Source organism: Carcharodon carcharias, chromosome 20 (assembly GCF_017639515.1).
Source record: "Carcharodon carcharias isolate sCarCar2 chromosome 20, sCarCar2.pri, whole genome shotgun sequence".
NCBI classification, from domain to species: Eukaryota; Metazoa; Chordata; class Chondrichthyes; order Lamniformes; family Lamnidae; genus Carcharodon; species Carcharodon carcharias.
Window position 1 is genome coordinate 96,215,413 of NC_054486.1, and position 26,930 is coordinate 96,242,342.

A 26,930-nucleotide genomic window follows, 5' to 3' on the forward strand; every position below is an offset into this window, starting at 1 on the left:
CCTGGTTTCCACTGCTCTTCGCCGCATTGTATGCTTTCTCTTTAGCTTTTATGCTGTCCCTGACTTCCCTTGTCAGCCATGGTTGCCTCGTCCTCCCTTTAGTATGCTTCTTCTTCCTAGGGATAAATTTTTGCTGTGTCTCCCAAATTACTCCCAGAAACTCCTGCCATTGCTGTTCCACTGTCTTTCCTGCTAGGCTCATCTCCCAGTCAATTCTGGCCAGCTCCTCCCTCATGCCTCTGTAGTTGCCTTTATTCAACTGTAATACCATTACATCTGATTCCAGCTTTTTCTTCTCAAATTGCAGGGTAAATTCTAGCATATTATGGTCACTTCCTCCTAAGGGTTCCTTCACCTTAAGCTCCCTTATCAAATCTGCCTCATTACACATCACTAAATCTAGAATTGCCTGTTCCCTAGTGGACTCCACCACAAGCTGCTCCAAAAAGCCATCTCATAGACATTCCACAAATTCCTTTTCTTGGGATCCACTACCAACCTGATTTTCCTAGTCTACATGCATATTGAAATCCCCCATGATCACTGTAACCTTGCCTTTCTTACACACCTTTTCTATCTCCTGGTGTATCTTATGCCCCACATCCCGACTACTGTTCGGAGGCCTGTACATAACTCCCATTATGTTTTTTTTACCTTTGCGGTTCCTCAGCTCTACCCACACAGATTCTACATCATCTGACCCTACAACATTTCTTACTAACAAAGCAACCCCACCCCCTCTGCCAACCTGCCTATCATTTCGATAGGATGTATATCCTTGGATATTTAGCTCCCAGTCCTGATCCCTTGCAGCCATGTCTCCGTAATGCCCACCACATCATACCTGCCAATTTCAATCTGCGCCACAAGCTCATTTACCTTATTTGGTATACAGCGTGCATTCAGATACACCACCTTCAGTCCTGTATTTCCCGTCATGACGGCACATCATAACATTTAAGGATATGGGCCAAGTGCTGGTAAATGGGATTAGGTAGGTAGGTAGGTCAGGTGTTTTTCACATGTTTTTCACTCAATGGGCCAAAGGGCCTCTTCTGCACTGTGATTCTGGTGAAGTGTCTGCATGGTATTCAACCATGGGAGCATCACAGCTAAGTTATGTCATGCCCTCATCTGGCATCCATACACCTGCTGGGAGGCACTGAAGTACAATCAGAAGCAGACTTGACCCTCTCTAACCCAGAGTATTGAAGCCAAATATAAATACACTTCTGCACCAGCTGAGCTTAAATTCAGCAAAGACCTGGGACTGCACCTTAGATTTTTTTTACTCTCTGGAGCAAAACTTCAATGGGTTGGTGCATTTAATCCTTGAAAAGATAGGGCACAATATTGTATTTATTTCCCATAACCTTCTCTTTGGGCATTGGTGGGGGGTGGGGAGTTGTGGTGCGGTGTGGTGCATCAATCTGTAGGCTTACCATTATCCTTGTGTAATCAGAAGTAGTTCTAACCGGACATTATAAACTTCAAGTGGTTTCTAAAACTCATGCAATTTCCAAAAAAAAAATTGCAGCTTAAAAAAATGACTTGGTCCTTTTGTTGGATTATGCCTGATTGATTTTAATTATTGAAGCCTATTCTTATTAGCCATACAAGGGATCTTGTGACAAACATTTTAAAAAGTTGTCCTGCTGTCTTGGCCAACATTTTTCCCCAATCAACATGCCCAAAAGAGAATATTTGATTAACTTTCTCATTTGCTGTTTGAGGAACCACACTGTGACTGGACATCAAAAAGCAGTTGATCAGCTCTGAAGCAAATAGACATAAGTTGAGGATGTGAAAGGTGTTATATAAGTGAAGACTCTTTAGTGGATAGGTGTTTAACACATATGTTGAGTTTGACAAGGCAAGAGTCAAAATGCTATAATTAATCAGAGAATGAACAAGCAGTTGCCAAGTTTCTTGCTCCTGAAGGGACTCAACATAAAGTAAGCCAGGCTGATGTGTGAAGGATGTCCATCTGTGAGATCAGAGGGCCGAGGTCCATTGTGAAACTTCAATCCAGTCAGCAACTTCAGCACAGTTAAGGAGGAAACAATCTACTTAAAAGCAAATTTAAAGATGTGATGGTTTGCAAAACAAAGTAAACCTTTCCTTGTAAATTGTAGGCCATGTCTGTGTTAAACACATCCAACTTTCATGCTAACTGGTGAAGTTGGGGACTGGTATCAGGAAACACTCCTTCAAACTGCACAATTACCTGGGGATGGTCTTTTGGGAATAGCGGTGGAAGCAAAGAAACGCTGGAATCAATCAACATACAGCTCAGATGCTGGGAAGGAAAGAACTGAACATTTGTATTTGAAGCATGATTTAGCACATCCTTCTCTGTGTTTCAAAAACAAAGGCACACACATGCACAGCGAATCTGTATATTTTATTTTGTTTTAAAGCCAGCTAACAGTTCCTATGAGACATATTTCCTTTCATTGTTTAACTAACATATTGAAGACTAAAATTATTTTTTAAAAGTACACTTCAGGGGCAGGGAAACGAATGGCTTATTCCATTGAAGATACAAATCCATGCCAGGCCCAGAGTGTTCAATATGTACAGCAGTCAAAAACAGCAGCAAATCTTTATTGTTTACAGGATCAGCACACACATATACAGCAGGTAAATTAACAGCAGGAATTTCCTTATCACAAGTTCCACAGCGAAACTTCAGTTGCAATTCTGCTCAAGTAGTTAACACGGTCGCTTCACAACCTTATCAAAATATTCATCTTTTATATTCACAGTTCATCTACTCTCATTCTCCATTTTTCTAGTTTTCTTTTATACACGTACATATCTACTGGTAATTCCCTCAGAAAAAAAAAAACAATATTTTTCATTTTAAAAAAAATATCCACCTTCTGTCTCACTCCCTGCCCTGAACCACTGTTCTGATTCTCTCAATGCAGCTTCTTCAAAAGGCATGGTTGGAAAGTTGGAAGTGATCTGCTTTGGGGGCTTTTTCACATTAAACTAGGATTCTCCAGCTGGTTAAGTTCTACCTTGGTAATCATCATTTATTAGGTCGCAGTGTTGCTATTTGGGTGGAGCTAAACAAATAAACAGCCACAATATTGCCGCGATGGCATGTACAGGCATTTGGAAACATGCGTTCGCCATCTTAGCAAGTTTCAACACAACTTTGGTACTAAGAAAGAAAAGTAATGTTTTATTTCTTGCCATTTTTTTTTTCTTCCTGTGCCCTCTCTTGAAAGCATTAATCCCTAAACACCACGTGCCCATACTGATCTTTGTGGCTTATTCATGAAAGGGAGATTTTGGGAAGGGAAAAATAGTTTCCCTGGGACTTTAGACACAGCCAGTAGAATCTGCAAATTGTCAAACAAATAGCAAAACAAAAACTTCTAAACATCTCAAAATTTGAACTCACCAGTGCATAAAACCATATTATACTGCAGAAAAAGAAAGTTTTTAAAAATTCATTCATGGGATGTGGATGTCACTGGTTAGACCAGCATTTATTGCCCATCCCTAATTGCCCTTGAGAAGGCGGTGGTGAGCTGCCTTCTTGAACCGCTGCAGTCCATGTGGTGTAGTTTCACCTGCAGTGCTGTTAGGGAGTTCCAGGATTTTGACCCAGCGACACTATGCAGCCAATTGTTTAAATGAAAGGGAGATTTGTCTTGAAACCAGATTGTTGGCTTTTTCTGTGTAATTCTCATAAAAAGCAACCTTTTACACAGCTTAACAACGTAGAGGGAAACCTGTCTGCAGAATATCACAATTGACTGATTAACTGCAGTGTACCTGCACTTATTCCATTTCAGACAATCGTTACAAGGCTACTAACATTGCACATAGGAAGTGAAGGATACCATGGCAACTTTCTCTGTTGCTACCTCTGGTGTTCATGCTCAGTTCAATTTTTGCTCAGGGCTCAATATTAAGCTAAAGGCTCAGAATCTACAGGCCACCTTGCATATGTAGATAAATGGAAATTTCAAGAGGCCAATGGATATATTTTTGGCTGCTCAAGGTGCCAAGCAGAATGAATTATAGTGGGAGATGGATTTTGTGACTTTTGGGTCTAGCCAAATGGATAAAGATGCACTTTAGATTCTTCTTGTCCCCATGATTTTGGGACACAGAGAAATATGGGATTGGTTAAGAGTATCTGGTGATGTATCATGTATAAATATCAAGATTGTTTGATTGAATATAAGTATGAATACTTTGCCTCTGTCTCTACCATGGAAGATGATGCTACCCAGGCCATGGTGAAAGAGGAGGTAATTCAGACACTAGAAGGGTTTAAAATTGATAAGGTGATGGTATTGGATAGGCTGCCTGTACTTAAAGTTGATAAGCCACCAGGACCAGCTGAGGTGCATCCAAGGATAGATGTTTTTCAGGCTGGAGGAAGGTTTGTAGTGAAGTTCCCCAGGTCCTAGTGTTGGGACCCTTACTCTTCCTGAAATATATTAATGACCTAGACCTTGGGCATAATTTCAAAATTTGTGCATGTTATGAAACTTGGAAGCATTATGAACTGTGAGCAGCACCATATAGAACCTCAAAAGGACACGGACAAGTTGGTGGAATGGGCAGACAGGTGGCAGGTGAAGTTCAATGCAGAAATTTGAAATGTGAAATGATTAATTTTGGAGGGAAGAACATGGAGCAACAATATAAAATAAAGGGTACAACTCTAAAGGGGGTGCAGGAGCAGAGGGACATGGGTGCATATGTGTATAAGTCATAGATGGGTTGAGAGCACGGTTAATAAGGCATACAGTATTCTAGGCTTTATTAATAGGGGCATAGAGCATAAGAGTATGGAGCTTACGTTGAATATTTATAAGACACTAACTCAGCTGGAGTGTTGTGTCCAGTTCTGGGTGCCACACTTTAGGAAGGACGTGAAGGCATTGGAGAGAGTGCAGAAAAGATTCACGAGAATGGTTCCAGGGATAGGGAGCTTCAGTTATAAAGATAGATTGGAGAAGGTAGGACTGTTTTTCTTGGAGTGGAGAAGGCTGAGAGGAGATTTGATAGAGGTATTCAAAATCATGAGGCATCTGGACAAGTAGATAGGGAGAAACTATTCCTGCTCAGGAAAGATTGAGAATGAGAGGGCACAGATTTAAAGTAGCTGGAAAAAGAAGTAAAACTGACATGAGAAAACAAGAGAGTGCTTAACTTCTCGAATGTACTGCCTGAGTGTGTGGTGGAGGCAGGTTCAGTCGAAGCATTCAAAAGGGATTTAGACTGTTGTCCGAAAAGGAAGAACATGCAGGATTATGGGGAGAAGATGGGATAATGGCAGTAGGTGAATTGCTTATTTGATGAGCTGGTGCAGACACGATGGGATTGGACTCCTTCTGCACTGTAACAATTCTGTGAACTCCAATGTTAAAATCAGTGGCCAACTAGGCACCGTGGCCAGTAAACAAATATGACAAAAATAAGCTGAAAATATTGCCCCCCCCTCCCCTGGGGAACTGGCTGGCCTAAGCCTCCATTCCTCGTTTGTGAGGCTGCACTGTGGGATATTTCGAGCCAGCTTGATCCTGTTCTCCCCGTGGTCTGGGCGCATACAAATTTCCAGGAGGAGTCACTGGTTAGCGATCAGGAACAGGGAGCCCACGTTCCATTAACTCAAGGGTGCTTAGCCACCAGAGTGCCTGGATCACAACAGACCAAATGAACACAGGAACAGGAGCAGGTCATTCACGCCCTCAGTTAGATCATGGCTGATCCGTTTTAATCGCCTTAGCACTATATCCCTTGATATCCTTACCCAATAAAAACCGATTGATCTTGGTCTTTAAAGCTCCAGCTTCCATATCCTTTTGTGCGAGATAATTTCAGAGATTGAACCTGGAAAATTCAGGTCTGTGTGGTTAATAATATAACGAATGGTGCTTTCCGCAGCAGGACTTAAGTACTTCTTTAAAGAACCTGCAGTTCAAAGATTTACTACAGACACTTCAGATAAAAAATATCCACAGGCCACAGAATCTTACAGTAGCAAAATCATTTCTATGCCATTAGAAACCTACTGAGAGAACTGATTAATAGCAGACTGAGTAAGAATAACTCACTTTTATCATTACTTGTAAATGCTGAAAGAAAACCCAATCAATATGATTTATTGACTGGCCACAGAAAGTGGGAATTGGAATTATAAGGAGGTTGTGGAGATCAACGGTCATAGTCAATTAACCAGGAGCCTTTCAAGTATACTCTATTTGAGCCAGCAGTGTAAATCATCCTCTAACTAAACACCTACTGTGCCAAGAACAAAGATTGATACTCAGATCCACAGATGGAACAAGTTCCTGAATGATTCTCATTGATCCTCATATTCTATGTCATAACACCATCAGAGCACCCAGACTCCTAGTCTCATTATGGCCACACTATGATACATATGCTATCTCAAGGCACATAGGATGATCCATTTTGTGTAAAACTAGACTAACACTGAAAAGGTTAACAGAGAGCTTAAGGAGTCCATTAGACTTATAGTTATCAATGTCTTTTGTCAATAGTCTTGGTGTGATAGCTGTGCAAGTGCAGCAATCAAGCTCCACCCCTTAGAGGATTAAGAAATGGGAACATTGTCTTAAATTGTCAACCCAACATGTGCACAGATACTGTTACAACAACGGGCACCTTAAACTCTACATACACTAACAGGCCTGTACTCAAAATCACTATTAACACCACGTCAGTAAGTTATCAACTGTGCCAAAACATGCCAATCCAAATAACTTGGAAGAAGTTCTGAACTCGATTCCAGAACTGGACTGGTTTTGTGGTTCCCACATCTGCCATTGACTTCAAATACTGACTCCAGCATTAAAAAAATATCAATTAGTTTTTTACTTTTTTGAGAATAACAAAATCCCTCAATAACTTTTATGTAGATCACAACAAGGGCTGTATGTATAAATCTAAGTATTGTATCTTCCTTTTGGCCATTAAATGCTGATGGCATTGAGTGAAGAAGTGGCTGAGCTGAAGGAGAGGGATTAATCACCTAACTCCAGCCCGAGTTAAATACCACATCGCTATTTATAAACAGTTCACTTTAGTCAAGCTCAATTTGTCTTCAGAAACACTTGCCGCAATCTCAACAGCCCTTACAGACTAAACAATTAAAAAGAAACCCAGGAAACCAAATTATCAGAGTTCCGACTGGCATTCTTGACCTAATCAGAATGGCCATGATTTAATTAAATGATGGAGCATGCTCAAGGGGATGAGTGGCCTACTCCTGTTCCTAATTCACGTGTTCATAAAATTTTAACCCTTAGCCTTTTTCCCTTCCAAATGCTGATGGCTCTACCGTGAATTCCTGATTTTATTTAAGGGCTATTGATTATTGAAACTTTTTTTAAAAAAAACATGTCCCAATGCTAGGGCAATGGAAAAGCATAACATATTCTATTAGAAGATTTTTTTAAGAGCCTTTATTCTTTTAGTTTTGCCAACATGCTTCCTTCAGCCATAAAAACAAAGAAGGCATAAAGAAATTTAGTCAAAACCATTACTGTAGAATAAAATTGATGTTTTTTAAAAAAAGATTGGACAGTATTACATTTAATGGAGTTTGGGATACAATGAAAGTCTGTTGAAAAGCCAAAGTAACAGTCTTGTTGCTGTTCATTTATAATTCCTGGGCTGTGTGTGCTTGGTGAAAAAGGGATCAGTGTCTCCAAGTAGAATCAATCCATCCATAAACCACAATACATTGTCTGCAGCCTGACACCAATAACACAAAAGGGGGCAAGGTGCCACTAACCGAAGGGAGGGGAAGTCAGCAGCAGGTGGAAGGACCTGTAAGAATTTACCCTTTTAGGATAAGTGGACCATTTTTTCCACCTTTGTTTTGGTGGCGGGAGTGTGATAAATGAATGTAATGCCCTTAAAAAAATGACAATTGTACTAGCTTATTTTTAAACCCACTGCAACAATCAAAATCAGAATCATTGACAGAACAGAACCGAATCTTTCCTTCCTCAAAAGAAGCAGACATTATTCAGCAACATTAAAAGAGAATTACATAATATATACGTTTGATATGATAAATTTATACAATCTTATTCAAATATTATACTGTCAGAAAACAAAATTGTGTTGGGTATTCTCCATATTCCAGTGTATAGCTTTTACATTTTAATATTCTGAGGTAAAAGGAAAGCTTTTAATTCTCCAGCATTTAGAGAATGTTGCAGACGGTATATTTACAAGGAGGTTAGTGCACAAAAGATAAAATGCAGCTGCCATCAGAATTAGATTTTCAAAATTCTAGTTTTATCAATGATCAGATTGAAATTAAATGTTCTTGTTCTTTGCTTTGGACAAACCAATGAATGAAGTTGTTTCCGAAAAAACATTGGCTAGAAATGGATCTGTAACAAAATGTTGACAAGTCCACTTCAGTCCTGTCACCTTTAAGAGCACCCATTTTAAGCTCCTTCGTTTAAACCAGTCAAAGTTTTAAATCAGCCTACTGTAAGCACAAAAAGCTGACCCTGTTGTGACAGATTTAGTGGCAGGTTCGCAGCAAAATGAAGGAAGCCTTAACCTGGTACAGTTTCCAGCAATCTTAATGGTTTCCATAAAGTGAATATGCCAACATGGAGAAGTCCATCATTTCAAATAAAATTTTGATTTAATATCTCCCAGTTGGTATTAAATTTTCCTGTATGAAGTCTCTGACTTTACACTATCTGATTGCAGGCCTCTGCCACCCTGAACCATCTAGACACCAGCACGATGTCTTGACCCCTCTTCACTTTTCTTCTCTTCCATCAGGATAATGATCACCTTCCCAGATCTCCAGCTGAGTCTGCAAGCTCACCATCTGGAGAACTATGAGGATCTGTCAGTATTGGCATCTAGTATGACAATGCTTGCAAATCTTGAGCTACAATTTTCATCCCTTCCCTATTTTTCTCTTGTTGTCCCTCTAACCTGGAAGGTGTTGGGATTCTTGGGCCGCAGTTTTCCTCTAGCTCACCTTAAATGATCTTTCTTCACTTGAGAGCTCGGAAAGTGAGTGGCAATCAGTTATATAATGACAGGGGCCAAGCCTGATCCAATCCTCGACTAATGTTCTTACATACTTACAAACACACCAGCAGGAGTTGTTTATTGCATCCTAGCCCAGACATACAGAGACTAATTATAATGCCCTCAACTTCTAACTCATTCAATAACTTACTGTGAATAGGCTGTAGGTCAAACCAGTGGGCTGTCGTTCTATATGGTCAACTGTCATGCTAGCTGTTACATTTACTCTCAGTGCACTTTAGGTTAAATGTACTCCTTCCTCCTGTAAACATTCATGGTGTTTTGTGAACAGCACTATATAAGTATTATAATCCAACTGTTCTTTTGCTGGTGGCAGTAGAATAATTCTAATTCAAGATATAAAGTCCAGCAAAGTTTCTCCAAGTTACTGGTGCATCATTTCTGCCAATTTGTTTCAGAATCTCATCTCAGAGCTACCAGGATCAGATTACACTGGAGAGGTATCAGCTACCAGTCTAAGGAAAGCAAATTGAAACTAGCAAAATAAACACACTCACAACCACAAATCACTTGGGAATGGCAGTCAAGCAACTGTAGAATCAAATCAGGCACAGTCAGAAGCACATTCAAACCATTGTGTCTTTCATTGCCTGTGTTGAACACTGACATATATAGACGCTGTGTATTAGAACAAATTAAAATGTTTGTTTGGCCGGTGTTGTCCTAGGTTTGGCAGGGGGAGGACATGGTGGGGTTGTGCAGATTGCTCAGTCAAATATTATGTTAGTTGTCTTTTTCTTCAAACTGTCCAAGTGTCTTCTCTCTTTTAAGATACTACTTAAAACCTACTTCTTCAAATAAACTTTTGTTCATATGTCCTAATGTCTCCTCCGATGACTCAGTGCCAATTTTAATAACAACATCCTGCAAAGCACCTTGCAAAGTCTTACTACACTGAAGATACTATATAAATCTGAGTAGTTACTGCATTCTTATTTCAAGTGGGAATACAGCATTCCTGAATATTCACTCCAGGAATTGCACACTCAAGCTCAACCAACACTGCATGGTGTTGCTCTTCAGATGAAATGGTAAAATGAGGTATCAACTGCTATTTTAGGTGAGCATTAAACATGGCACTGTCATTATTTGAAGAACAAAGAGCTATTTTGACCAATATATCTTCTTCAGCCCTTAAAATTGCCCAATTGGTCATTTATTCAGCTGCAGTTTGTGGAATTTTGCTATGCAAAAAATGACTGTAGTGCTTGCAGCTATAAACATCACTGAGCTTTGAAATAATTCATAATGTGCAATGCTGAGAGATAATATTATGTTCTTTATAAAATCACAATATTTTCCTCCCATCGCTCACATGCATGAGAAAATCATGCAAGTCACTCACAGTAGCCAGAAAAAAAAATACCCCCAAAACGGAACTGAACCGAGAGAAGGCTGTGGAGTTGATAAAGGAACAAGTGAAAATGTTCAATATAGGAACTAAATTGCAGAGGTTAGCCTTTTCTCATGGTGACACTGGTATGGTCATATATCTCAGGTCTAAAGATTTATGAGCTCAAAAGTCCTATGAAAACAGCCTCATTAATGAGTTTATAAAATACCTTTCCATGTGCATTCTTATTTCAATTGGAAATAGACCATTCCTGAATATTCACTGCACACTGTTAGTATTCAATTCAAAACCAGTGCTGATTGCAAGCGCCTCTTAAGTCAGTCACTCTAACACAGAGTAGTTGGTACTGTGTCATTCTCTATCCCATGGCTTAAAATAGAACTACTTAACATCTAGTTATTCCCTATCTGTTCCCATTTCAATCTCGAAGCCTCAGCATCATCTGTTAAAGAGACAGTATTCCATCTGATCACACATGGGGGCTTCAAAATTTAAAGCGGGCAAGATATCAAGCCAATGAGCAATACTTCGGTGATTTGGTCAGATAAAACTTATTTCACAGAACCTAAAATTATGCCAGACCCATTTACTTCAAAATTGAACCTTACTACATCAATTTCACGCAACTTGTGACCACCTGCATCCAAATAGGGGGCTGGGGAACAATCACACTGGAAAATTGCAAATATAATTTTACAGTGGGGGCCGAGCGATTAGATTTCCTAAAATAGACTAACTCAGAACAAAAATCAACAAGATAAATTCTGGTTGTTGAAAAGAATACTGTCTCTTTAAAGAAAACTATATTTTCTCCTTAATTGCCACATCCAGTAGTGGAAATTCCATCTTTTGAACACTTTCGAATGCTCTGTTCTTAGGGCTGCACAGGTCAATGACTTTCTAAACCAAAGCTGGTGACTTTCAGCGGAAGCTATACACCTATATTCTGAAAGACAGGTGTATTTGAGAGCTAGGTATTCCTCTATGTGGAAACATGATCCCTTTCACATTGCCCCTGCTGAACAGACTCGAAAGAACTATTGCTGCATATGCTGAGACTAGGATTTGCTTCAAATACCCCCCAGCAATATTGTCCATTCCAGGTAATGTAATGAGGAAACACTGCATTCAAAGGAGCCTGCTTATAATGGAGCCATATCAATCATTAATGTGAATGGACGTTCAGGGAGCGGGCTGGATGGGGGGGTAGATTATTCAACATTATCCAGAGATCAACGTATTTAGATTAATCTCTTTACACAGACTCCATTAAATCAATTCACATAACTGCAGTATGCTGTGCAGTACACCTTACCAAAGCTGCATGTACAGTCAGTTATATATGAGTAATTTACATTTGCTTTGTGGTCAGTACATTGTAGAACTCTCTACCACTATAGGCACACGTCAGCATCCTTCTTCGCATTTAGACAGTAGGTAGGGCCAAGTTGAGTCAGTGGCCAGGATTACACTTCTCAGAAGTTCCACTCTTTCCACTTGTGTGCAGATGCAATGAGAATGTGTTTCCATCCTTCTCACAAGTCCATGCCTTGCAGGCAACAGCACTACAAAGGTCCCTTGAACTGATTGCCTGAGAGATGTTGCCTGATGGAAGGGTTCGAACCAGCTGCATCTCCAAGCTTACGCCAGACCACCTGAAAGATATGTTACTGTTCAGCAAAATCTGGAAACAGACTTACATTTTTTTCTTTCTATGCTTCAAACACACAATAATAGGAAAGAACATAGCAACAGGAGTAGGCCATTCAGCTCCTTGAGCCTGTTCTGCCATTCAGTTAGATCATGACCAATGTACTCACTTTCTCTTTCCCATATCACTGATTACGCAGAAATTGAGGTTAGTTACAAGAGGTTAGTTAGTTTCATATTCCTTCCTTCTCACCCATCTTTTTGAAGCGCTAACTCCTCGGAGGAACAGAATGTTCGTGGATAAAGCTGCCTCTAGTATCTCACCAAGTGAGAGAGTTTGGATGCTGAGTGTTGCCAGGTTATCTGATCATTTGGACTATCACAACTGAACTCGATCCTATTCTCACTTGTGCTTCCAGCACCAATAGATGAATAGCGATCAGGCAAGGGGATGCTGAATGACATCCCCTCCACCAGGGATGATGAAACCAATTGCTATGCATTTGCTGCAATCCCATCTGAAGTCATCAACTTCAACAGTAGCCCGATCAAGCTACACATCACAACAGCAACCAAGTAATGTTCTTTTATTTTTACTTATTCTTTCACTGGATGTGGGCATCGTTGGCTAGGCTGCCATTTATTGCCCATACCTAATTGCCCTTGAGAAGGCAGTGGTGAGCCGCCACCTTGAATCACTGCAGTCCATGTGGCGTAGGTACACCCATAATGCAGTTAGAAAGGCAGTTCCAGGATTTTGACCTAGCGACAGTGAAGGAACAGCAATATATTTCCAAGTCAGGGTGGTGTGTGGCTTCCAGGGGAACTTGCAGGTGGTGGTGACCCCATGCATCTGCTGCCCTTGTCCTCCTAGATGATAGACATTGAGTTTGGAAGGTGCTGTCGAAGGAGCCTTGGAGAGTTGCTGCAGTGCATCTTGTACATGGTACACACTGCTGCCACAGTGCATCAGTGGAGGAGGGAGTGAATGTTGAAGGCGGTGGATGGGGTGCCAGTCAAGTGATGGATGGTATCGAGGTTTGAGAGTGTTGATGGAGCTGCATTCATCCAGGAAAGTGGACAGTATTTCATCACACCCCTGACTTGTGCTTTGTAGATGGTGGACAGGCTTTGGGCAGTCTGGCTCCACAGAATTCCCAGCCTCTGACCTGCTCTTGTAGCCACAGTATTTATATGGCTGGTCCAGTTCAGTTTCTGGTCAATGGTATCCCCCAAGATGTTGATTGTGGGTGATTCAGCAATGTAATGCCATTGAATGTCAAGGGGAGGTGGTTAGATTCTCTCCTGTTGGAGATGATCATTGCCTGGCACTTATGTGGCATGAATGTTGCCTACCATCTATCAGCCCAAGCCTGAATATTGTTCATGTCTTGATGTATTTGGACATGGACTGCTTCAGTATCTGTGGAGTCACAATTGGTGCTGAACATTGTGCAATAATCAGAGAACACCCCCACTTCTGACCATATGATGGAGTGAAAGTCATTAATGAAGCAACTGAAGATGGTTGGGCCTAGGACACTACCCTGAGGACAGGTGATTGACCTCCACCCACAACTATCTTCCTTTGTGCTAGGTATGACTCCAACCAGTGGAGAGTTTTCCCCTTGATTCCCATTCACTTCAGGTTCTCTTAGGGCTCCTTGATGCCACACTGGGTCAAATGTTGCCTTGACATCAAGGGCAGTCACCCTCACCTCACTTCTGGAGTTCAGCTCTTTTGGCCATGTTTGGATCAAGGCTGTAATGAGGTCAGGAGCCAAGCAACCCTGGCAAAACCCAAACTGAGCATCAGTGAGCAGGTTACTGCTGAGTAAGTGCCACTTGATAGCACTGTTAACAACACCTTCCATCACTGCTGATGATGGAAGGTGGACTGATGGGGCTGTAATTGGACTTGTTAGATTTGTCCTGCTTTTTGTGGACAGGACATACCTGGACAATTTTCCACATTAATGTGTAGATGCCAATGTTGTAGCTGTACTGGAACAGCTTAGCTAGAGATGTGGCTAGTTCTGGAACACAAGTCTTCAGCACTATTGTCAGAATACTGTCCGGGCCCAAAGCCTTTGCAGTATTCAGTGCCTTCAGCCTTTTCTTGATATCATGTGGAGTGAATCGAATTGGCTGAAGACTGACATTTGTGATGAGGAGGAGGCCAAGATGGATCATTTGCGGAACCTCTTCCTCCTCTGGTTAGTTGTTTTATTGTCCATCCCCATTTACGCATTCTGCTTCCACTGTGTGGCATGCAAATAGTCCTGTTTTATAGCTTCACCAGGTTGCCACCTCATTTTTAGGTATGCCTGCTGCTGCTGCTCCTGACATGCCCTCCTGAACTCTTCATGAACTAGGGTTGATCCCCTGGATTGATGGTGAAGATAGAGTGGAGGATATGCTGGGCCACAAGGTTACAGATTGTGGTTGAGTACAATTCTGCAGCTGCCCACAGCGTCTCATGGGATGCCCAGTCTTGAGCTGCTAGATCTGTTCAGAATCTATCCCATCTAGCATGGTGGTAGTGCCACACAACACAGTGGAGGGTATCCTCAATGTGAAAGTGGGACTTTGTCTCCACAAGGACTGTCCAGCGGTCCCTCCTACCAATACTGTCATGGACCGATGTATCTACATCAGGCAGGTTGGTGAGGACATGGTCAAGTAGGTTTATCCTTCTTGTTGGTTCCCTTATTACCTGCCACAGACCCAGTCTAGCAGCCATGTCCTTTATGACGGCCAGCTTGGTCTGTACTGGTGCTACCGAGCCACTCTTGGTGATGGAGACTGAAGCCACTCTCCCAGAGTGCATTCTGTGCCCTTGCTACCCTCAGTACTTCCTCCAAGTGGTGTTCAACTTGGAGGAGTACTGATTCATCAGCAGAGGGGGGAGGGAGCGGTGTGGTGGCAATACATGGTAATCAGCAAGAGGTTTCCTTGTCCATGTTTGACCTGATGCCAAGAGATTTCATGGGGTTCAGAGTCCATGTTCAGGACTCCCAAGGTAACTCCTGCCTGACTGTATATCATTGTGCCGCCACCTCTGCTGGGTCTGTCCTGCCAGTGGGAGAGGACATACTTATGGATGGTGATGGTGGTGTCTGAGATGTTTTCCATGAGTATGACTATATCAGGCTGTTGCTTAATTAGTCCGTGCGGAGCTCTCCCAATTTTGGCACAAGCCCCCAGATGTTGGTAAGGAGGACTTGGCAGGGTTGGGTTTGCCATTGTCGTTTCTGGTGCTTAGGTTAACGCCATGTGATGTTTACTTATTTTTAGACTTTTTAGACTTCATAGTGAGTGGCTTGCTAGGCCATTTCAGAGGGCATTTAAAAGTTAACCACAATGCTGTGGGTCTGGAGTCACATGTAGGTCTGACTGGGTAAGGGAGGCAGATTTCCTTCCCAAAAGGTACATTAGTGAACCAGGTGTTTTTTTTTAATGACAATTGGCAATGGTTTCATGGCCATTAATACTGAGACTAGCTTTTCATTCCAGGTTTTTATTAATTGAATTTAAATTCCACCAGCTCCCATGGTGCGATTTGAACCCGTGACCCTAAAGCATTAGTGCAGGCCTCTGGATTTCCAGTCTAGTGGCATTACCCCCAAAACATTAACTCGATTCCACTATCTACAGGTCCTGCCTGACTCCTGCATTTTCTGTTTTTAATGATTCATGAAATGGACAGTAAATGGAAACATTGTGTACGTGCAATTATACAAGCTGACAGCAGAGTTAGTCTTTCTGTTGGTTTTAATCTATCAGAATCTTGTGTTGAGTATAGACTAATACCAAGGTATGTTCTAACTCAGGATAAACACAAGGGGGTAGAGTTTGACTTTGTGTGATAGTGTAAGACAGGCTATACTGAATCAGCAGGTCGTTTCACAAACACCATTTCCCATGACTTCAACAGAATTAAAAACCAGGACATGTAAATGCGCTGCCAATCCACTTACCTTACACTATCACACCAAATCAAACTCTATCCAAAACTTTGTTTATTTCCTAAATTTAACTTTGTCATGTGGATTCGCATTGCGAGACACCTGTTGAAAACAAGCACTGCTATCTGATATTGTATTGTTCTGGTATCACTTCACATTGCTAAGACAACAGAATTCTTACATTACACATCTCACGAACAATGGCCTTCTCCTTCTCACTCAAGTCATCGTGCTCGCAGTCTTCCGGCAACTGTCTATCCAGGTTGTCATGAACTTCCAGGACCTGGAAACCCAAAATGTACACCAAGTTAACAGTGAAGAAACTCTGGATCACATGTATTCCAGAAAACAGCTTGAACACTCGGCTCTTTGTAGTCACATAGAAATGTCTCGCACTGTGTAGCTAGCATTCTCAGTATAAAAGCCTAGCTTTCTAATTATTCTCATGAAGGGCTCATGTTTAATCAGTTGGTTAATGCGGTACCAAGTGTAGGACTGAGCCACATAGGAGGTGTCCAGGTTCCATGCCCCACTTTGTACAAAGTTAACGGATTATTAGGGCTGGAAGGGGAATTAACAAGATCAAAGAGGGAGTCTGATTTTTATCAAGTAGCTCCTGGCTTATGTTTGAATATTAGATGTGGCTGTGATGCCCTCCAGTGTCAATCAGCCTGCTGCTAATCATTGTCCAAGCTCTCACCTGGCTACCTGAGCCAAAATATCAGAGAAGCACTGGCATTGAGGGTTGGTACCTCAGTAAGAGTTCATGCCTCTGGGGGCGGAGGTAGTTAGGGTTTAAAAAAAATGTTGGAAAGGAAATTATGTTTTAAACTTAAACGCAGTAGCAATACATACTAATGAGGTAGAAAGTTGTCTTGGGCAATAAGATCATAAAAGGCATTATTGTATTGTTTGCCTCGTATACAACCCAACCCATATTGTGCTCTACTGAAGTCAATGGAACCGAATGAAGGACATATTCACCAGCCAAAACACACACAAGAAAATAGGAACAGGAGTAGGCCATTCAGTCCCTCTAGCCTGTTCTACCATTTAACTAGATCATGGCTGATTTGTATCTCAACTCCTTCAACATGCTGTGGTTCTATAATCCATAACATCGTGCCAAACAAAAATCTAACAAGTTCAGTTTTGAAATATTCAGTTGACCCCCAGCCTCAGCAGTGCTTTTAGTGGGTGGGGGTGGGTGAAGAGAGTTCCAGGTTTTCACTAGCCTCTTCACAGTGGCATTTTAGCACTGAAAGATTTTCCCTGTGACAACAAATATGTACTCCAATCTACCAAATGTCCAAAAAGTTACCACACTTGCATGATTAATTGCAAGTTCTCTGCTAACAGGCATGTTGATTAGTTAGCAGTCCGCTTGGCTTCCAAGATATATATGTGTGTATTTTTCTCTGTGGTATTGAGAAAATACCAGGTGCCTGTGAAAGCTGTGGCAACAAGGCCACTGATATGTAGTTTTTGTGGGAAAAATCCCACAGTTGTGGAATTGGATCTACAAAGCACATTGGGAAACCTCTTAATCCCACATAAAGAAAAGGAAAAAAACAGCATGTGACTTTTTAGGGTAGATTTTATGAATTGCTGCTGCAGAAATGGAGCTGTGTGACCTGCAAGAAGCTAATTAATGGGAATTGTTGGCGGTTAATCCTGCAAGTGGGGTTTGCTGAACCTTGTGCCTGAATCCCTGCTGTGAATCCTGGCAGCAAAGCTCGGTTCAGATTGATAAAATGACCCTGCTCCATAAAGGAATAGGCCCAAAAATAGAGGAAGAAAATATAACCATCAAAACATTGGTTAAAATTCCCAGAATCCCATAACGGAAAACATGCGATGAAAACAGAATTTGATTTGTTCAGTCATTGAAAAGTGGTGGCCCTGTTAAATCCTATGTAAGGAATCTTCACTTTAGCGTGTGGGAAACGGATTCCATAGATTTGGCATGAAGGGTGAACGGAGTTGGTGGGGTGGGTGGGGGGAGCGGAGGAGGAAGGGCAGGGTAACAGGATGGAGCTAGAACATTAAAGATCTAACAAAGTTCTAACTTTCCCACACAGTGGAAACAAATAACTGATGAGCAGCAGGTGCACGTAGGAAGGCATCTGTCGCTCAAAGGTTTTTGATGACCATTATACTTTATTGGCGGGGACTGTTTTAAGAACAAGAGAGAGTAGAGGTGACAAAAGACCTATTGATTAAGTATGGCTCTTCTATCAGCTAATCCATAGGATAACACAGAACCCTCTTTAGGTTCGCCCATGCTCCTGGACGGAGCTACGACTGAGCAGTGTCTGGGCAGGGGGAAGGGCCAAATGGTGGAGGGTGGGGGGGGGGGGGGTGCGGTGAGGGAGCAAGACAGAGAGAACTGGACACCACAGTGAAAACAGATAGCCCTGTGAACAAAATGAGAATAAACACTGAAAAAAACACAGCCATTTATTTGTATTATTTGAAGGACAGTTTTAGTCATGGGTGATTGGCACAGGACTGGCTGGGTTGTTTTGTTTAGCAGGCACTGATTTACCTTTGTCAATCAGACAAAGGAACACAAAGTTTAGGCTATGCAGCACATCCGCCCTCTTTCCAGGTACAAGAAAAAAAAAGTTTTCAGTCCATCAGCTCACTGTCACTTTGTTGTTATTTTGGGGTCAGTTCCAACACTACCTAAGTCTGCACCTTTGGTGAGGACTAGTTTCTTTTCCTTCAATGAATAAAGGCATTTCCTTGGGGAAAAACGGGCTGCAGCATTTTACCTTCATTGCATGCACTACAGCTTCTGGCTTTTGGGCAGTGGGGATGAATCCAGGTGGCACCACTGGAACATTGGGGTCCCCAGTCACCAGCCACGGAGGACCCTGTTTAAAGAACACAAAGGTTGTGAGTACACTGTGTACATCAACAGGATGCAGTGGCGGGTGGAGAGGAATGGGAAAAGGGAAAGCAAGAGGAGAAGCGTGTAAAATAGGGAAGAGAGGGGAACGGAAAGAAAGGAGAGGAAGGGAGGGGAGGTGGATGGGTAGAGAATGAAGCCTGGGGGAGGAACAGAAGGGAAGAGAGAGAGAAGAAGAAAGGATGGGGAGAGTAAAAGAGGAAAACATGAGAGAGAGAGAAAGGCAAGAGAAGAGAAGGTATGGGGTAAAAGGAAAAAAAGGAGGGGAAGAGGCTGATGGGGGGTGGAGCTGGGGCAAGGAATGGGAGAGAGGAGAGAGGCAAGAAAGGGAGGGGGAGAGGCATAGATGGTGAGTAAAGAGTGCAGGAAGACAAGGGGAGAATAAGAGAAGAAAGAGAATGGGGAAGCAAGGGCAAAACGTGCCGGGTGTTGAAACTGAGGGGGAAGAAAATAGGTGCAGTTCAGTGAGCAACACGGTGGGATTTTCTGCAATAACTCTACTACTTGCTTAAATCAATCAAAACCCAGCAATTTGCAAATCAGATCCTGTGGTGAGAACATAATTTGTAAAACCAGATGTGACAGAACTACATAAAGTTATCTAATTTACTGCGTAGCTTCTGGGAACTCATCTTCTAACGTAAATGATGTGACTTAAACCTCTATAAAAGGTTTGACATCTCTTGCACTAAAGATGAAAGGAACGGAGGCTGCAATACTTATTACCTTTGAGCATTTTCAGCATGGACAAGCCCAAAAAAAAAGACTACCACACACCAGGAATAAAAGCCCTTTTCATTCCTCCATTATTGAAGACCAATAGAGTTCTCAGCAAGGGACAATGAAACAATTTACTAATTCAACTATAAACTTCCCCAGTAAAACTCCAGGCATGGTTTGTTTTAGATTTAATGTACATGTCACTTCTAGCAAAAGGATGCAGAATAAACTTTCAAGTAGGTTAAAATAGCTTTGAGGAATTAAATCAACGTCTTCTCACCTTCCCTCGGGCCAAGTGAATAGATTCAAGCCACAGGGTTTAAGGGTGATTTAAAAATAAATGCTGTTGTGGAAAAGCCTTTAAGCCACAGCTGGAATTACACACTGCATTAAAGGACCCCATTCAGGTCAGTGGTAAAAATGTATAGTGAGATTCTAACTTATTCAAAACTCACCCACTTGCGCAGAATTAAAAATCAGACTCATATAGATATTACAACACGGAACCAGGTCAGTCAGCCCAAGCAGTCTGTGTCACTATTTACACTCCACATCTCTGGGTCATGTGGTTAGAAATGACACTTGTTCTAATCACTACTCTCAGGACCTATGTACATGTAGTTCAGATCGCAGGGTAACAATGTCCATGCTGTGCACCCATATTTTACATTGCTAAATCCTTTTTCTTAATTCTCCCACTGAGAGACTTATACAAAGATGTGTTTATGATTCTCCTATTGGGAATAAGGGAGCTGGCTTCTCCCGCTGCTCCACTGGCACCTTCTCTTCCTTTGCGAACCTCACCGGTTTCCACCCCTTCTCTCTTAAAATCCACATTTTTGCCATCCTCCAAATCCCATCTTACATTGCTTTCACACTTTGGGCTGGATTTTCATCTGTACCAATGAACCCTATAGTGACAGTAGGATGCATAAAAACAGTTTTTTTTTAGAAAGTAATTTATTGATAAATTTCCATTTTCTTTAAACACCTCTGATCTATGCTGTCAATTTCATGATGTTTATTTACACAAGATATATAGATTTCAAGTGCTTGCAATTTCTGCCTTTGGTACTTTAAAAGATCTGGATGATTGACACTTTCTTTGGACTTTACGGAATTCAAGTAAATCCTATGTAACATCTTGATTTCAAAGTCTTCATCCTTGTTTTCAAATCTCTCCATGGCCTCGCTTCTCTCCATCTTTCTAATCTCCTCCAGCCTCACAACCCTATCTGTGCTCCTCTAATTCTGACCTCTTGAGCATTCAATACAATTGAGTATTTAGTTACTCCGCCATTGGTTCCATTTAGTTGCTGGGCCCCAAGCTCTGAAATACCCACCCTATACCACTCCACCTCACTTTCCTCCTTTAAGTCAGTCCTTAACACCCACCACTTTGACCAAGCTTTTGGTCATCTGACCTACTTTCTCTCTAAACTCTACGAGCTCACTCAAAGACTCACCATTCCTCTGACAAGCCTCTTTTATATCCCTCCCTTCCTTTGTCCTATTTTTAGTGATGCCTGCAGCCAATGAGGCCCTACAGAATAGGGCCTTTAAACTCTACCGCCTGCCCACCATCCTTTGAATCCCTCCTTAAAACCCATCCGAATATCTCCACCTTTGCCTTGGTGTATATATTTATCTAGGATCTCTATGAAGTGCTGTGGAATATTTTTCCACATTAAACACACTATATTATTGCAGATCTTGTTGCTTCAGCAATGTGCACTCAATAAGCCAACTCCAGGACTCTCTCTGCCTGTGATCCATACTGGAGAAATGCTAAATGTAAAAGGACATTTGAAGAGGGCATTGTGAACGGTAAGATAAGACCATAAGACATAGGTGCAGAAAACAGGCCATTCAGCCCATCGGGTCTGCTCCGCCATTCAATCATGGCTGATAAGTTTTTCAATTCCATTCTCCCGGCTTCTCCCCATAACCTTTGATCCCCTTAAGATGTGTTGGCAGAACACTTTGTCAGACTAGTGAACTGAGAAGAGTGCAACGAGGCAACCTGTGATGTACACTTACATTTCTTTTAACTTAATGAGTGGTTTAAATTTAACCTGTAGCTGTTCAGGATGTCAAAACTCAAAACTATACAGGATAATAATATTCTCCATAGGAACACCTCTACAAATCAGAGTCCACTTGCCAACCAATCAGCACTTTATTCACGTACAATATAAATTGTTGTCTTCTCCCTATATTGGTATTCTTGTGAGTGTCTTGAAGAATGCAAGACAAAAAGTTTTGAAATGTCTCTTTTTCAGCAATACTGAAGTTCTGTAAACAACTAAGATAATAATATAAGTGGCAGCTTTGGCTCAGTGGTAGCAATCTTGCCCGTCAATCAGAAGGTTGAGAGTTTCAGGCTCCCTCAAAGATTTGAACACATAATGGGGCCTGGCACTTTGGTGCTGTACTGAAAAGGGTTGCAGAGGCCCTGACTGTCCCCTCAGGTGGATGTAAATTATCGTGTGGGAACCATTCAAAGCAGAGAAGGGATTTCCTGCCCTACATTTCTCTCTCAATCTACACCATCTAAAATAGATAACTGATTTTTAACTGATTACTTCACACACTTCTGCTCTCATCCCTTCTCTCACACCCAGAACAATGATAGGGTTTCCCTTGTCCTCACTTTCCACCCTAGCAGCCTTCATATTTAATGGATCATCCTGCACCTTTTCCACCACCTCCAGCATGAAGACGCCACCAAAGACAACTTTCAGCATTGTGAAGGGAATGTTCCCTCTGCGATACCCTGGTGCACTCCTCAGTCACCTGCTCTCCTTCCCATTGCCACCTTTCCATGCAACTGAAGAAAATACAACAACTGCCTTTCTACCTCCTCAGTTTTCAACGCCCAAGGTCCTGATCACTACTTCCAAGTGAAACAGTGAATTACCTGTACTTCTTCCTGTTTAGTATATTGTATTAGAGCAGGAGGTCTTGTGGTGTAGTGGTAGCGTCCCTACCTCTGGGCCAGAAGCTCCGGGATTAAGTCCCAATGCAGAACTTGATGGCCATGGAAGATGTGTACACAATGTGGCAGCCTGTAAACCCTTCCCATACGCCTGGTGGCAGGTGGTAAGAACAGGAGAGATTCCTGGTCAGCCATGCTGCAGAAGGCAATGGCAGCAGCAATCCACTGCAGTATTTTGCCAAGCACTGATGATGGGAGGAAATGATGAGCCATAACCATGGACCAATCCAATGGAAGTCCGTGGCTGCCAATGCCTTCTTAGGGTATGAGACCTGGAGGAGGAGGATGCTGTATTCACCGCTTACAATGCGGTCTGTTCTACATTGAGGAGACTAAATGCAGACTGGGTGATCATTTTGTGGAAAACCTCTGTTAAGTCCACATGCATCACCCCGAGCCTCTGGTCGCCTGTTATTTTAGTTCGCCGTCTTGCTTCCCCTCTGACCTCTGTCCTCTTCAGTGTTTCAATGAAGCGTACCACAAACTTGATGAACAGCAGCTCACCGTTCAAAAGGGAACATTACAGCATTTTGGACTCAACATTGAGTTCAACAATTTTAGATCATAGCCTTTGTCCTCATTTTGTTTCCTTTTCCTTTGGTGGTTTTGTTTTTTTCTCTTGTTCTTCTCTTTTTTCCCCCTTTTTTTAAATTTCATCCAACAGCTGTTCATGAATCTGCCATGCACACATCTTCTAGACACATCTTTTGGCTCTTTACTTGTCCCAGGCGATGACTTAGTGGTATTGTTGCTGGACAAGTAATCCAGAGACCCAGGGTAATACTCAGGTGGTGGAATTTGAATTCAATAAAAAAATCTGGAATTAAAAATCTAATGATGCATTGTTGATTGTTGTAAAAACCCATCTGGTTCACTAATGTCCATAGGGAAGAAAAACTGCCGCCTTTACCTGGTCTGGCCGACACGTGATTCTAGACCCACAGCATTGTGATTGACTCTTAACTGCCCTCTGAAATGGCCTAGCAAGCCACTCAGTTGTATCAAACAGCTAAAAAGTCTCAAGGAATGAAACTGGATGGACCAGCCGACATTGACCTAGGTACCAGAAACGACAACGGCAAACTCAGCCATGTCGACCATTCAAAGTCCTCCTTACTAACATCTGCAGGGGTGGGGGGGGGGGGGGTGCGCGCGCAGGGGCGGTTGGTGCCAACGTTGGGAGAGCTGTCTCATAGACTAGTCAAGAAACAGCCTGACATTGTCATCCCCTCAGAATCATATCTCACAGATAATGTCCCACACACCACCATCCCTGGGTATGTCCTGTCCCAGTGGAGGTGGTGGTACAGTGGTATACAGTTGGGAGGGATGGAGTTGCTCTGGGAGTCCTCAACATTGACTCTGGAACCCAAGAAGTCTCATGGCATCAGGTCAAACGTGGCTAAGGAAACCTCCTGCTGATTACCACATAAGAGTCATATGGACTTGAAACGTTAACTCTTGTTTTTTTTTACCCGCAGATGCTGTTAGACCTGCTGAGTTTTTCCAGCATTTTCCGTTTTTGTACCTGCTCATGGACGCTCATTTTGGGTTCCACCAGGGCCACTCAGCTCCTGACCTCATTACAGCCTTGGTTCAAACATGGACAAAAGAGCTGGACTCTCAAAGTGAGATGAGAGTGACCGCCCTTGACATCAAGACCGCATTTGACTGAGCGGCATCAAGGAGGCCTAGCAAAACTGGAGTCAAGGGGAATCGGGGGAAGACTCTCCACTGGTTGAAGTCATACCTAGCACAAAGAAATATGCTTGTGGTTGTTGGAGGTCAGTCATCTCAGCTCCAGGACATCACTGCAGGAGTCCCTCAAGGTAGTGCCCTCAGCCCAATCATCTCCAGCTATTTCATCAATGACCTTCCTTCTATCATAAGGTCAAAAGTGGGGATATATGCTGATGATTGCACAACATTCAACACCATTCACGACTCCCCAGATACTGAAGCAGTCCGTGTCCAAATGCAGCAAAACATGGACAATATCCAGACTTGGGCTGACAAGTGGCAAGTAACATTCGCACCAGACAAGTGCCAGGCAACGACCATCTTCAACAAGAGAGAATCTAACCATCACCCCTTGACGTTCAACGGCATTACCATCACTGAATCCCCCACTACCAACATCATGGGGGTTACCATTGACCAAAAACTGAACAAGACTAGTCATATAAATACCGTGGCTACAAGAGCAGGTCAGAAGCTAGGATCCTGCAACGTGTAACTCACCTCCTGACTCCCCATAGTATGTCCACCATCTACAAGGCACAAGTCTGGAGTGTGATGGAATACTCCCACTTGCCTGGATGTGTGCAGCTCCCACAATACTCAAGAACCTTGACATCGTCCAGGACAAAGCAGCTTGCTTGATTGGCACCACATCCACAAACATTCACTCCCTCCACCACCAACGCACAGTAGCAGCAGTGTGTACCATCTACAAGATGCACCACAGGAATTCACCAAGGCTCCTTCGACAGCACCTTCCAAACCCACAAGCACTACCATCTAGAAAGACAAGGGCCGCAGATACATGGGAACACCACCACCTGGAAGGTCCCCTCCAAGCCACTCACCATCCTGACTTGGAAATATATATTAGAAATGCATTCCTTCACTGTCGCTGGGTCAAAATCCTGGAACTCCCTTCCTAACAGCTCTATGGGTGTACCTACATGGACTGCAGCAGTTCAAGAAGGCAGCTCACCACCACCTTCTTGAGGGCAACTAGGGATAGGCAATAAATGCTGGCCCAGCCAGCGAAGCCCACATCCCGTGAATAAATTAAAAAAAGAACTCTCTTTGGCCTTGCACCATGAAACCTTTTGTCATTTAATCTCTCCTGCCTTCCACCTATCACAGACCTTCCCTTTTGCTCTTTTTCCCATCCTCCTCACATCCCTTTAACTTACTCAAAATCTATTACATCTCTAATTCTTCCCAGTCCTGATGAAAGGTCATCGACCTGAAAGGTTAACTCTGTTTCTCTCCCCACAGATGCTGACACGTATTTCCCGCATTTTCCATTTTATATTAACTTACCCCATTCCTCTTTGTAGGACTTTGCTATTCACAGTTTGCCAATAAAACAGCAAAGACTACACTTCAAAAGGCAATTCAGTGGCTATGAAGCACTTTGGAGCATCCTGAAAATGTAAGAGATTCAGTATAAAGGCAAATTCTTCCTTTGTTGCTTCGAGCTGACCTCGTACTAGACTTTTACATTAAGTTTTAGCTAAATCCAGATAAAATCCTCTTCATACTGCTCTGCTGATTATCTTTAGATTTCTGTTCCCCAATTTTTTTCCATTATGTCAAAATGTTCCTCTTTCTTCTCCTTTCCCCCACCCCCACTTCTCTTAGCCTTCAGCATTTCTCCATCCTCCTCCCACACAGACTTCATATCTGAATGCATTCCCTCTTTCGCGGGTTGCTGCACAAAGAGATGACCCCATTAACTGTGAGATCACAGGGAAGGAAGGGATAACTATCCACCTGTCAGGAGAATGACGGCCTCCTGCCAGAATAATCAGCCTGTACATTGGCCACTACTCAATCTCGGCACCAGTTCCGTTTAAACAAGTGAAAACTCATGCAGTGTCCTCAAGGAGTGAAATGGGTCAGTCAGAGCAGGTGACCCAGGGTGTATATGTCCACATCTCTCACATTTCCAATGTGAGCTATCCTCTTCCTCCCATCAATGTTAAAACAACAAATCCCAGACTTAAAAACCTGCCGTGTGCAGAAATTGATGGGATACAACCATCTTCTCCATCTGCCTCAAAATACTGCTCCATACCCCATTTTCATCACCACACTTGCTCCTTCCCAACTTTCCGAACTTAAACATTTAGATAAAAATATTCTACTGCACAACATCAGTGCCATTCACCTTGTGCCACTCTGTATGAATTTTGAAGCTTACGCACAATCTGGAAGCATTTTTTCCTACAAAAACTCTCATGAAATTCTGCTCCCTGTGTTTTGAATGAATTGAGTGGAGTGTGGGTTACAAGATTTTTTTTTTAATTTAAATACATTCTCTGGCTGTTCCAGCTCCTCAATGGGCTAACCACTGAACCACTGATCGTTGTCTCGGAGTCAAATTACAGTATGATGGGAATGTTGAACTTGGAATGCAAACAGATCAGCCATGATCTTAGTGAATGGCGAAACAGGCTGGATGGGCTGAATAGCCTACTTCCGCTCCTATTTCGCATTTCA

General features: G+C 42.4%; 1 protein-coding gene across 7 annotated transcripts in view; it reads right to left on the reverse strand.

Moving 5' to 3' along the window:
- Positions 1 to 5,017: 5,017 nt before the first annotated feature.
- LOC121292622 (coiled-coil domain-containing protein 85C-like) overlaps positions 5,018 to 26,930 on the reverse strand; it is a 275,315-nt gene continuing 253,402 nt past the window's right edge. For 5 of the 7 annotated variants that reach the window (XM_041214832.1, XM_041214837.1, XM_041214836.1 and 2 more), the window contains 3 exons: positions 18,840 to 18,941; positions 16,244 to 16,345; positions 5,018 to 12,099 (listed from right to left, as the gene is read on the reverse strand). In XM_041214832.1, coding sequence (XP_041070766.1) covers positions 12,010 to 12,099; positions 16,244 to 16,345; positions 18,840 to 18,941 — 294 coding nt within the window. In that variant the 3' untranslated portion in view covers positions 5,018 to 12,009. The remainder of the gene's footprint in view (positions 12,100 to 16,243; positions 16,346 to 18,839; positions 18,942 to 26,930) is intronic. The other 2 variants (XM_041214838.1, XM_041214835.1) reach the window with 1 other exon arrangement.